This window comes from Rana temporaria (genome assembly GCF_905171775.1).
Source record: "Rana temporaria chromosome 13 unlocalized genomic scaffold, aRanTem1.1 scaffold_625_arrow_ctg1, whole genome shotgun sequence".
Classification (NCBI taxonomy): Eukaryota; Metazoa; Chordata; class Amphibia; order Anura; family Ranidae; genus Rana; species Rana temporaria.
Genome location: NW_024404499.1, coordinates 14,854 through 28,738, shown reverse-complemented (window position 1 = coordinate 28,738; position 13,885 = coordinate 14,854). Strand labels below are relative to the sequence as shown.

At 56.6% G+C, this 13,885-nt stretch overlaps 1 protein-coding gene across 1 annotated transcript in view; it reads right to left on the bottom strand.

The window, feature by feature from the left end:
• LOC120922009 (disintegrin and metalloproteinase domain-containing protein 15-like) overlaps positions 1-13,885 on the bottom strand; it is a gene marked incomplete at its 3' end in the record, with an annotated part of 45,385 nt that overhangs the window by 24,020 nt on the left and 7,480 nt on the right. The window contains 2 exon segments of the mRNA XM_040334540.1: positions 2,597-2,670; positions 11,431-11,531. Coding sequence (XP_040190474.1) covers positions 2,597-2,670; positions 11,431-11,531 — 175 coding nt within the window.

Below are 13,885 nucleotides of genomic sequence, written 5' to 3'. Positions count from 1 at the left end.
CCAACTGTGCCCAGATCTATGCCACCCAACCCCCCTACACCCAGATCTATGCCACCCAACCCCCCTACACCCAGATCTGTGCCAACCAACCCCCTACACCCAGATCTGTGCCACCCATCCCCCTACACCCAGATCTGTGCCAACCAACCCCCTACACCTAGATCTGTGCCACCCATCCCCCTACACCCAGATCTGTGCCAACCAACCCCCTACACCCAGATCTGTGCCACCCATCCCCCTACACCCAGATCTGTGCCAACCAACCCCCTACACCTAGATCTGTGCCACCCAACCCCCCTACACCCAGATCTGTGACACCCATCCCCCTACACCCAGATCTGTGCCAACCATCCCCCTACACCCAGATCTGTGCCACCCAACCCTCCTACACCCAGATCTGTGCCACCGATCCCCCTACACCCAGATCTGTGCCACCCATCCCCCTACACCCAGATCTGTGCCAACCATCCCCCTACACCCAGATCTGTGCCACCCAACCCTCCTACACCCAGATCTGTGCCACCCATCCCCCCTACACCCAGATCTGTGCCACCCCCATCCCCTACACCCAGATCTGTGCCACCCCCATCCCCTACACCCAGATCTGTGCCACCCCCATCCCCTCTACACCCAGATCTGTGCCAACCAACCCCTACACCCAGATCTGTGCCAACCATCCCCCCTACACCCAGATCTGTGCCACCCATCCCCCTACACCCAGATCTGTGCCAACCAACCCCCTACACCCAGATCTGTGCCACCCAACCCCCTTACACCCAGATCTGTGCCAACCAACCCCCTACACCCAGATCTGTGCCACCCCTATCCCCTCTACACCCAGATCTGTGCCACCCATCCCCCTACACCCAGATCTGTGCCACCCATCCCTCTACACCCAGATCTGTGCCACCCCCATCCCCCTACACCCAGATCTGTGCCACCCATCCCCCTACACCCAGATCTGTGCCACCCATCCCCTCTACACCCAGATCTGTGCCACCCATCCCCCTACACCCAGATCTGTGCCACCCCCATCCCCCTACACCCAGATCTGTGCCACCCACCCCCCTACACCCAGATCTGTGCCAACCAACCCCCTACACCCAGATCTGTGCCACCCATCCCCCTACACCCAGATCTGTGCCACCCCCATCCCCCTACACCCAGATCTGTGCCAACCATCCCCCTACACCCAGATCTGTGCCACCCATCCCCCCTACACCCAGATCTGTGCCACCCATCCCCCTACACCCAGATCTGTGCCACCCCCATCCCCCTACACCCAGATCTGTGCCAACCATCCCCCTACACCCAGATCTGTGCCACCCATCCCCCCTACACCCAGATCTGTGCCACCCATCCCCCCTACACCCAGATCTGTGCCACCCATCCCCCTACACCCAGATCTGTGCCACCCCCATCCCCCTACACCCAGATCTGTGCCACCCATCCCCCTACACCCAGATCTGTGCCACCCATCCCCTCTACACCCAGATCTGTGCCACCCATCCCCCTACACCCAGATCTGTGCCACCCCCATCCCCCTACACCCAGATCTGTGCCACCCACCCCCCTACACCCAGATCTGTGCCAACCAACCCCCTACACCCAGATCTGTGCCACCCATCCCCCTACACCCAGATCTGTGCCACCCCCATCCCCCTACACCCAGATCTGTGCCAACCATCCCCCTACACCCAGATCTGTGCCACCCATCCCCCCTACACCCAGATCTGTGCCACCCATCCCCCTACACCCAGATCTGTGCCACCCCCATCCCCCTACACCCAGATCTGTGCCAACCATCCCCCTACACCCAGATCTGTGCCACCCATCCCCCCTACACCCAGATCTGTGCCACCCATCCCCCCTACACCCAGATGAATAGTCTGGGTGGACTCCCCATGTAGAGATAGTTGGGGGGGGATGGGGTGACGGGTTCAGGTCCCGTATCTGATGACATCACCCTGACATCGTCTCCAGACAGGGCGGGGGGCGTGTCCGAGCGTTTACGACTTGTTGTGTCGCCGTTTCTACAACGGTTGTCAGGGTGTTGCGAAATCCGACCGCCGAAAAGACGGGATTTGTTCTCAGCGGCGGAAAAAGAAGAGCTACAGAGAGACACGCCCACTTCTGGGGGGACACCCCCTCCCCCAACACACATTGCCCAATTCTCGGGGTGACACCCCCCTCCCCCAACACACATTGCCCAATTCTCGGGGTGACCCCCCCTCCCCCAACACACATTGCCCAATTCTCGGGGTGACCCCCCCTCCCCCAACACACATTGCCCAATTCTCGGGGTGACACCCCCCTCCCCAACACACATTGCCCAATTCTCGGGGTGACACCCCCCTCTCCCCCAACACACATCGCCCAATTCTCGGGGTGACACCCCCCCCTCCCCCAACACACATCGCCCAATTCTCGGGGTGACACCCCCCCCCTCCCCCAACATACATTGCCCAATTCTCGGGGTGACACCCCCTCCCCCAACACACACACAGTGCCCAATTTTCGGGGTGACCCCCCCCTCCCCCAATTCTCGGGGTGACCCCCCCCCCCCTCCCCCCAGTGATAATCCGAACACACCTACCGATTCCGCTGGAGCTTCATGAGGATCCGAGTTCCATTTATGACCAATGAGAGCCGCAGGTGACTGGGAGGGGCCTAAGAGAGGAGACAAGAGACTGCTCAGGTAGGTAGAGGACCACAGAGGGGACAGGGAGAGGGGAGGAGTCAGGTAGGTAGGGGACCACAGAGGGGACAGGGAGAGGGGAGGAGTCAGGTAGGTAGAGGACCACAGTGGGGACAGGGAGAGGGGAGGAGTCAGGTAGGTAGGGGACCACAGTGGGGGCAGGGAGAGGGGAGGAGTCAGGTAGGTAGGGGAACACAGAGGGGACAGGGAGAGGGGAGGAGTCAGGTAGGTAGAGGACCACAGTGGGGGCAGGGAGAGGGGAGGAGTCAGGTAGGTAGGGGGCCACAGTGGGGGCAGGGAGAGGGGAGGAGTCAGGTAGGTAGGGGGCCACAGTGGGGGCAGGGAGAGGGGAGGAGTCAGGTAGGTAGGGGACCACAGAGGGGACAGGGAGAGGGGAGGAGTCAGGTAGGTAGAGGACCACAGTGGGGACAGGGAGAGGGGAGGAGTCAGGTAGGTAGGGGACCACAGTGGGGGCAGGGAGAGGGGAGGAGTCAGGTAGGTAGGGGAACACAGAGGGGACAGGGAGAGGGGAGGAGTCAGGTAGGTAGAGGACCACAGTGGGGGCAGGGAGAGGGGAGGAGTCAGGTAGGTAGGGGACCACAGTGGGGGCAGGGAGAGGGGAGGAGTCAGGTAGGTAGGGGGCCACAGTGGGGACAGGGACAGGGGAGGAGTCAGGTAGGTAGAGGACCACAGTGGGGGCAGGGAGAGGGGAGGAGTCAGGTAGGTAGGGGACCACAGTGGGGACAGGGAGAGGGGAGGAGTCACTCCCCCTTTCCTGCTCTGTGCAGAGTTTCCATTAGAGAAAGACAGTCTGAAGGTAATCAGTTCCCGCCTCTCTCTCCTATCCCCCTTTCTCTCTCTCTCCCCCCTCTCTCTCCTATCCACCCCTCTCTCTCTCTCCTATCCCCCTTTCTCTCTCTCTCCCCCCTCTCTCTCTCTCCTATCCACCCCTCTCCTATCCCCCCTTTCTCTCTCTCACCCTCTCTATCTCTCACCCTCTCTATCTCCCCCCTCTCTCTCTCTCTCCCTCTCTCCTATCCACCTCTCTCTCTCTTCTATCCCCCCTCTCTCTCTCCCCCCCTCTCTCTCCTATACCCCCTTGGCGGGTAGGAGGGCAGAAGCAGACATTGGCGGGTAGGAGGGCAGAAGCAGACATTGGCGGGTAGGAGGGCAGAAGCAGACATTGGCGGGTAGGAGGGCAGAAGCAGACATTGGCGGGGAGGAGGGCAGAAGCAGACATTGGCGGGGAGGAGGGCAGAAGCAGACATTGGGGGAGGGGGAGGGGCACACACTGCGGTGACAGGTCCTCTCTATAGCCGATGCTGGGAGGGATCGATACGGAGATGAGGGGCCGATCGTCTATGAACCGCCAGAGAGGAGTGATCGGCGGCTCCAGGAAACAATATTTATTGTGAGGGAACTTCCTATTCATGGCGTTATATATAGAGCTCCGCCCTGCCGATCGTACAAAGATCGCACGCCGACCCTCCGCGCCCCTCCCCCCGCTTCAAAAGGTTTGACAGAGTGCTCCCGGTTTTAGTGCGGCGCTCCTTCTCTCGGTGCGGCGCTTCTTCTCTCGGCGCGGGGCTCCTTCTCTCGGTGCTGCTTCTTTTGGCACAGTGCTCCTTCTCTTGGCGCAGGGGCTATTTCTCTTGGCGCGGGGCTCCTTCTCTTGGCGCAGGGGCTATTTCTCTTGGCGCGGGGCTCCTTCTCTTGGCGCAGGGGCTATTTCTCTTGGCGCGGGGCTCCTTCTCTTGGCGCAGGGGCTATTTCTCTTGGCGCGGGGCTCCTTCTCTTGGCGCAGGGGCTATTTCTCTTGGCGCGGGGCTCCTTCTCTTGGCGCGGCGCTCCTTCTCTTGGCGCGGCGCTCCTTCTTGGCGCTGCTTCTATTGGCACGGCCCTCCTTCTCTTGGCGTGAAGCTCCTTCTCTTGGCGCGGCTCTCCTTATCTTGGCGCGGGGCTCCTTCTCTTGGCGCAGCGCTCATTCTCTTGGCGCGGGGGGGCTCCTTCTCTTGGCGCAGCGCTCATTCTCTTGGCGCGGGGGGGCTCCTTCTCTTGGTGTAGCCCTCCTTCTTGGCGCTGATTCTTTTGACACGGCCTCCTTCTCTTGGCGCGGGGCTCCTTCTCTTGGCGCGGGGCTCCTTCTCTTGGCGCAGTGCTCCTTCTCTTGGCGCGGGGCTCCTTCTCTTGACGCGGGGCTCCTTCTCTTGACGCGGGGCTCCTTCTCTTGACGCGGGGCTCCTTCTCTTGGCACGGGGCTCCTTCTCTTGACGCGGGGCTCCTTCTCTTGGCGCGGGGCTCCTTCTCTTGACGCGGGGCTCCTTTTCTTGGCTCGGCGCTCCTTCTCTTGGCGCGGCGCTCCTTCTCTTGGCGCGGCGCTCCTTCTCTCGGCGCCGCTCTCCTTTTCTCGGAGCCGCACTCCTTCTCTCAATGCGGCCCTCCGCTTGGTGCGGCGCCCCTTCTCTATGTCTTGGACTGATCTCCAGGAGGACACTCGGGATTTCTCGGAGGAGAACGCCGGCAGGAAAATGTTATTTATTTAGTGGAGAGAAAATTCCCCGACATTCCGCGACAATGTCTTCCCGACCTTCCTGTACAGAGATACATTGTATATACCTACTGGTGGGGGAGGGGGGCTCCATCGGGTCATCAGGGGCCCTTCCATTCTTGGCCAATTACAACGCAGCAAGGGGGTCTGTAAGGGGCCACATGAGTTCTAAGGCCAGCCCTATATATCCAATAAGGTGTCCTCTGTGTGTCAGTAATGATGGAAGAACCCCCAACCATGATCCTAACCTCCTAACCCTGACCCCAACCCCCCAACCATGATCCTAACCTCCTAACCCTGACCCCAACCCCCCAACCATGATCCTAACCTCCTAAACCTGACCCTAATCCTGACCCCAACCATGATCCTAACCTCCTAAACCTGACCCTAATCTGACCCCAACCCCCTAACCATGATCCTAACCTCCTAACCCTGACCCTAATCTGACCCCAACCATGATCCTAACCTCCTAACCCTGACCCCAACCCCCCAACCATGATCCTAACCTCCTAACCATGATCCTAATCCTGACCCCCAACCCCCAACCATGATCCTAACCTCCTAACCCTGACCCCAACCCCCCAACCATGATCCTAACCTCCTAACCCTGACCCTAATCCTGACCCCAACCCCCCAACCATGATCCTAACCTCCTAACCCTGACCCTAATCCTGACCCCAACCCCCCAACCATGATCCTAACCTCCTAACCCTGACCCCAACCCCCCAACCATGATCCTAACCTCCTAACCCTGACCCTAATCCTGACCCCAACCCCTCAACCATGATCCTAACCCCCTAATCCTGACCCCCAACCCCCCAACCATGATCCTAACCCTGACCCCAACCATCCAACCATGATCCTAACCTCCTAACCCTGACCCTAATCCTGACCCCTAACCATGATCCTAACCCTGACCCCAACCATCCAACCATGATCCTAACCTCCTAAACCTGACCCTAATCTGACCCCAACCCTCTAACCATGATCCTAACCTCCTAACCCTGACCCCAACCCCCCAACCATGATCCTAACCTCCTAAACCTGACCCTAATCTGACCCCAACCTCCAACCATGATCCTAACCTCCTAAACCTGACCCTAATCTGACCCCAACCATCCAACCATGATCCTAACCTCCTAAACCTGACCCTAACCCTCTATCCATGATCCTAACCTCCTAACCCTGACCCCAACCCCCCAACCATGATCCTAACCTCCTAAACCTGACCCTAATCTGACCCCAACCTCCAACCATGATCCTAACCTCCTAAACCTGACCCTAATCTGACCCCAACCATCCAACCATGATCCTAACCTCCTAAACCTGACCCTAACCCTCTATCCATGATCCTAACCTCCTAACCCTGACCCCAACCCCCCAACCATGATCCTAACCTCCTAAACCTGACCCTAATCTGACCCCAACCTCCAACCATGATCCTAACCTCCTAAACCTGACCCTAATCTGACCCCAACCCCCCAACCATGATCCTAACCTCCTAACGCTGACACTAATCCTGACCCCAACCCCCCAACCATGATCCTAACCTCCTAACCCTGACCCCAACCCCCCAACCATGATCCTAACCTCCTAATCCTGACCCCCAACCATGATCCTAACCTCCTAACCCTAATCTGACCCCAAGCCCCCAACCATGATCCTAACCTCCTAACCCTGACCCTAATCTGACCCCAACCCCCTAACCATGATCCTAACCTCCTAACCCTGACCCCAACCCCCCAACCATGATCCTAACCTCCTAATCCTGACCCCCAACCATGATCCTAACCTCCTAACCCTGACCCTAATCTGACCCCAACCCCCCAACCATGATCCTAACCTCCTAACCCTGACCCTAATCTGACCCCAACCCCCCAACCATGATCCTAACCTCCTAAACCTGACCCCAACCCCCCAACCATGATCCTAACCTCCTAATCCTGACCCCCAACCATGATCCTAACCTCCTAAGCCTGACCCTAATCCTGACCCCAACCCCCCAACCATGATCCTAACCTCCTAGGCCTGACCCTAATCCTGACCCCAACCCCCAACCATGATCCTAACCCTGACCCTAATCTGACCCCAACCCCCCAACCATGATCCTAACCTCCTAACCCTGACCCTAATCCTGACCCCAACCATGATCCTAACCCTGACCCTAATCCTGACCCCAACCATGATCCTAACCCTGACCCTAATCCTGACCCCAACCCCCCGAACCATGATCCTAACCATGACCCTAATCCTGACCCCAACCCCCCAACCATGATCCTAACCTCCTAACCCTAATCTGACCCCAACCATGATCCTAACCCTGACCCTAATCTGACCCCAACCATGATCCTAACCCTGACCCTAATCTGACCCCAACCATGATCCTAACCCTGACCCTAATCTGACCCCAACCCCCCAACCATGATCCTAACCTCCTAAACCTGACCCCAACCCCCCAACCATGATCCTAACCTCCTAAACCTGACCCTAATCCTGACCCCAACCCCCCAACCATGATCCTAACCTCCTAAACCTGACCCTAATCTGACCCCAAGCCCCTAACCATGATCCTAACCTCCAAACCCTGACCCTTATCTTGGCTCTAATGTCTGAACCTGAACTTATCCTGACCCTGACTATAACCCCCTAACCCTGACCCTAATGTCCGAACTTGACCCTACCCTAACTATGACTCTAACCCTGGCCCTAGTCATGGTCCTAACTACTTATTCTAACCCCCTAACTCTGACCCTACTCTGATCCTAACCTTAATCATGATCCTAACCAACCCCCAACTCCCTAACCCTGATCTACCTTAAAACGTGGTCCTTATATCTGACCCGGAACCTACCCTAACTCTGACCCTAATCCTGCTCATAACCACCTACACCTGACCATTATATCTGAACCGGACCCTACCCTAACTATGACTCTGATAACTCTGACCCTAATCCTGCCCCTAACCCCAATGTCCGAACCTGACCCTATGACTTTGACCCTAATCCTGCTCCTAACCACCTACACCAGACCGTTATATCTTAACCTGACCCTGCCCTATGACTCAAACCCTGACCCTAATCATGGTCCTAACTGCCTAACCCCCTAAACTTGACCCTTATATCAGAACCTGACCCTACCCTAACTATGACTCTAACCTTGACCCTACTCATGGTCCTGACTGCCTAACTTTGACCCTAATCCTGCTCCTAACCCCCTAAACCTGACCCTTATATCTGAACCTGACCCTACCCTAACTATGACTCTAACCCTGACCTTAATCATGATCTTAACTAACCCCAACCTCCTAACACTGATCCTACCTTAATCCTGACCCTAATCATGGTCCTTACCTCCTAAACCTGACCCTAATGTCTGAACTTGACCCTGCACTATGACTCAAACTCTGACCTTAATCATGGTCCTAACTGCCTAACCCTGATCCTAACCCCCTAAACCTGACCCTTATATCTGAACCTGACCCTACCCTAACTATGACTCTAACCCTGACCTTAATCATGATCTTAACTAACCCCAACCTCCTAACCCTGATCCCCTAAATCTGACCCTTATATCTGAACCTGACCCTACCCTAACTATGACACTAACCCTGACCTTAATCATGATCTTAACTAACCCCAACCTCCTAACCCTGATCCTAATCCCCTAAACCTGACCCTTATATCAGAACCTGACCCTACTCTGATACTAATCCTAACTGACCCCAACCCCCTAATACCCGAACCTAATCATGGACCCTTTAATGAGCTCCCCCTGTAGCTGGTTGAGGGGGGGGGGGATCTGTGTGTCTTGCCCTGGTCTCCTCTCAGGATGGGGGGGGGGGGGGTCAGATAGTGAGGAAAGGGACTCAGCATGGGAAACATAAAGCCCCCCCTCCCCTCCCCCCTCCGGACGCTCCAACAGGATCTGCAATCAGAGTGAAAACTCCTCATCACTGGAGAGGAAACGGAGGATCCCGACACCTCCGGAAGAATGGAGCCCCCCCCCCCCAATGCTGTGTCATGGCCCCCCCTATGTGAGGTCACATGGTGTGCGTCGGGCGCAGAGTCTGTCATGGTGTACAGTGTTCTCCTTTATACACAGAGGCCGATGTAGGGTGGGGGGGGGGGGGGACACGAGAATTGGGAAGTGAGAGGTGGGCGTGCCCCTCCCCCCTCATTGTTCCCGGGCGGGGGAGGAAGGAACCCTCCCTGGTGAGGTCAGGAAATGTCTCACTCCTTCCAGAGGAGGCCGAGGTGATGATGTCATCGCAGGACGGGACAGCAAAGGGGTTAATAACCAACACCTGCCTGACACACCTGTCCCAGCCCCGCCCACACCGCGCCACGCCCGAGAGACAAACACTGGATGGAGCTCTTCTCTTAAAGGAGCCCCCCGCCCCAAATCTCTTCTCTTAAAGGAGCCCTCCGCCCCAAATCCCTCCTCTTAAAGGAGCCCCCCGCCCCAAATCTCTCCTCTTAAAGGAGCCCCCCGCCCCAAATCTCTCCTCTTAAAGGAGCCCCCCGCCCCAAATCTCTCCTCTTCAAGGAGCCCCCCGCCCCAAATCTCTCTTAAAGGAGCCCCCCGCCCCAAATCTCTCTTAAAGGAGCCCCCCCGCCCCCAAATCTCATCTCTTAAAGGAGCCCCCCGCCCCAAATCTCATCTCTTAAAGGAGCCCCCCGCCCCAAATCTCATCTCTTAAAGGAGCCCCCCGCCCCAAATCTCTCCTCTTAAAGGAGCCCTCCGCCCCAAATCTCTCCTCTTAAAGGAGCCCTCCTCGTAATTACTCTGCTCTTAAAGGAGCCCTCCTCCTAATTACTCTCTTCTTAAAGGAGCCCCCCGCCCCAAATCTCTCCTCTTAAAGGAGCCCCCCCCCACCCCAAATCTCTCCTCCTAAAGGAGCCCCCCGCCCCAAATCTCTCCTCTTAAAGGAGCCCCCTGCCCCAAATCTCTCCTCTTAAAGGAGCCCTCCGCCCCAAATCTCTCCTCTTAAAGGAGCCCTCCTCCTAATTACTCTCTTCTTAAAGGAGCCCTCCTCCGAATTGCTCTCTTCTTAAAGGAGCCCTCCTCCGAATTGCTCTCTTCTTAAAGGAGCCCTCCTCCGAATTGCTCTCTTCTTAAAGGAGCCCTCCTCCTAATTACTCTCTTCTTAAAGGAGCCCTCCTCCGAATTGCTCTCTTCTTAAAGGAGCCCTCCTCCGAATTGCTCTCTTCTTAAAGGAGCCCTCCTCCGAATTGCTCTCTTCTTAAAGGAGCCCTCCTCCGAATTGCTCTCCTCTTAAAGGAGCCCTCCTCCGAATTGCTCTCCTCTTAAAGGAGCCCTCCACCCCAAATCTCTCCTCTTTAAAGTAGCCCCCCGCCCCAAATCTCTCTTCTTAAAGGAGTCCCCCGCCCCAAATCTCTCCTCTTAAAGGAGCCCCCCCCAAATCTCTCCTCTTCAAGGAGCCCCCCCCAAATCTCTCCTCTTAAAGGAGCCCTCCTCCTAATTACTCTCCCCTTAAGGGAGCCCTCCTCCTAATTACTCTCCCCTTAAAGGAGCCCTCCGCCCCAAATCTCTCCTCTTAAAGTAGCCCCCCGCCCCAAATCTCTCTTCTTAAAGAAGCCCCCCGCCCCAAATCTCTCCTCCTAAAGGAGCCCTCCTCCTAATTACTCTACCCTTAAGGGAGCCCTCCTCCTAATTACTCTCCCCTTAAAGGAGCCCTCCGCCCCAAATCTCTCCCCTTAAAGGAGCCCTCCTCCTAATTACTCTCTTCTTAAAGGAGCCCTCCTCCGAATTGCTCTCTTCTTAAAGGAGCCCCCCGCCCCAAATCTCTCCTATTAATGGAGCCCCCCGCCCCAAATCTCTCCTCTTAAAGGAGCCCTCCGCCCCAAATCTCTCCTCTTAAAGGAGCCCTCCGCCCCAAATCTCTCCCCTTAAAGGAGCCCCCACCCCAAATCTCTCCTCTTAAAGGAGCCCTCCGCCCCAAATCTCTCCCCTTAAAGGAGCCCTCCTCCTAATTACTCTCCTCTTAAAGGAGCCCTCCTCCGAATTGCTCTCCTCTTAAAGGAGCCCTCCTCCTAATTACTCTCCTCTTAAAGGAGCCCTCCGCCCAATTACTGTGCAGTCTGAGCCGGCTATATGTATACAATGTCTCAGGCAATGGGGGGTTGGGGGGATCCAGATGGAGAATGGAGGAGAGGGTACTCACCCCGACCACTTCCTGGGGGGTCACTGTATGGCCGTCCGCGACACTCAGCTGAGGGAACACCTCCCAATATGGCGTCTGATCAGAGACGGGGAGCGCCAGACCTGCATGGGGGACACGAGACACACAATCAGAAGGATGGATGGACGGATGGATATTCTCTATACAATGTGGCGGGGGTACAGAGAGCTCTGATTGGCGGCACTTATGAGGGGGGGGGGGGTCCCTGTGGGGAATTTCCTGACACCACATTCCTCAATGTAGAGACAATCGGGAGGGGTGGGGTGTCACATCTGGAGGGGGAGGGGCCACACCCAGGTCCAGCTGTGCAGTGACTTCTCCCTCTATGAACCCTGGAAATGTCCGGGAATACAGTCACCCCCCTCCCCCCATCTACAGCGGCCCTCCGCCAACATTCCCGAGAAGGAACATCCAAGACATCGGACGACACGCTAGATGAAATAAAGGGCAACTCCGGAGACAGAATCCGTGCAACCAAACGAAGGGTGACAACGCTCGCCACCGCCTGCAAATCTACAGATTCCGTGTCACTGCCCCGCCCCCTCAGAGCTAAGAGTGACCATCACCTCCCTGGTGTTACCTGCGGCTAGCTCCGCACCCGGCAACACCAAACCCCCCCCCATCCCCCCCACCACAGAGGAGTCATTACAGCCAAATCCAGACCAGATCTGTGGAATGAGTCCAAACCTGTCCTGGTGACACCAAGATAAGAGGAGAATGGGGGTCACCAGGACAGAAGACATGAGGGGAACGCGAGTCACCAGGACAGAAGACATGAGGAGAACGAGTGTCACCGGGATAGAAGACATGAGGAGAACGGGTGTCACCAGGACAGAAGACATGAGGGGAACGGGTGTCACCAGGACAGAAGACATGAGGAGAACGGGTGTCACCAGGACAGAAGACATGAGGAGAACGGGTGTCACCAGGACAGAAGACATGAGGAGAACGGGGGTCACCAGGACAGAGACATGAGGAGAACGAGTGTCACCAGGACAGAAGACATGAGGAGAACGGGGGTCACCGGGATAGAAGACATGAGGAGAACGGGTGTCACCAGGACAGAAGACATGAGGAGAACGGGGGTCACCAGGACAGAAGACATGAGGAGAACGGGGGTCACCAGGACAGAAGACATGAGGAGAATGGGGGTTACCAGGATAGAAGACATGAGGAGAACGAGTGTCACCAGGACAGAAGACATGAGGGGAACGATTGTCACCAGGACAGAAGACATGAGGAGAACGAGTGTCACCAGGACAGAAGACATGAGGAGAACGAGAGTCACTAGGACAGAAGACATGAGGAGAACGAGTGTCACCAGGACAGAAGACATGAGCGGAACGAGTGTCACCGAGACAGAAGACATAAGGAGAACGAGTGTCACCGGGACAGAAGACATGAGGGGAACGGGGGTCACCGGGACAGAAGACATGAGGAGAACAAGTGTCACCGGGACAGAAGACATGAGGAGAACGAGTGTCACCGGGACAGAAGACATGAGGGGAACGGGGGTCACCGGGACAGAAGACATGAGGGGGAACGAGTGTCACCAGGACAGAAGACATGAGGAGAATGGGTGTCACCTGGACAGAAGACATGAGGGGAACGAGTGTTACCGGGACAGAAGACATGAGGAGAACGAGTGTCACCAGGACAGAAGACATGAGGAGAACGAGTGTCACCAGCACAGAAGACATGAGGGGAACGGGTGTCACCAGGACAGAAGACATGAGGAGAACTGGGGTCACCAGGACAGAAGACATGAGGAGAACTGGGGTCACCAGGACAGAAGACATGAGGAGAACTGGGGTCACCAGGACAGAAGACATGAGGGTAACGGGGGTCACCAGGACAGAAGACATGAGGAGAACGGGGGTCACCAGGACAGAAGACATGAGGGGAACGAGTGTCACCGGGACAGAAGACATGAGGAGAACAGGGGTCACCGGGACAGAAGACATGAGGAGAACGAGTGTCACCGGGACAGAAGACATGAGGGGAACGAGTGTCACCGGGACAGAAGACATGAGGGGAACGAGTGTCACCGGGACAGAAGACATGAGGGGAACGAGTGTCACCAGGACAGAAGACATGAGGAGAATGAGTGTCACCAGGACAGAAGACATGAGGGGAACGAGTGTCACCAGGACAGAAGACATGAGGAGAACGAGTGTCACCAGGACAGAAGACATAAGGAGAACGGGTGTCACCGGGACAGAAGACATGAGTGTCACCAGGACAGAAGACATGAGGAGAACGAGTGTCACCAGGACAGAAGACATGAGGAGAACAAGTGTCACCAGGACAGAAGACATGAGGAGAACGAGTGTCACCAGGACAGAAGACATGAGGAGAATGGGGGTCACCAGGACAGAAGACATGAGGAGAACGAGTGTCACCAGGACAGAAGACATGAGGAGAACAAGTGTCACCA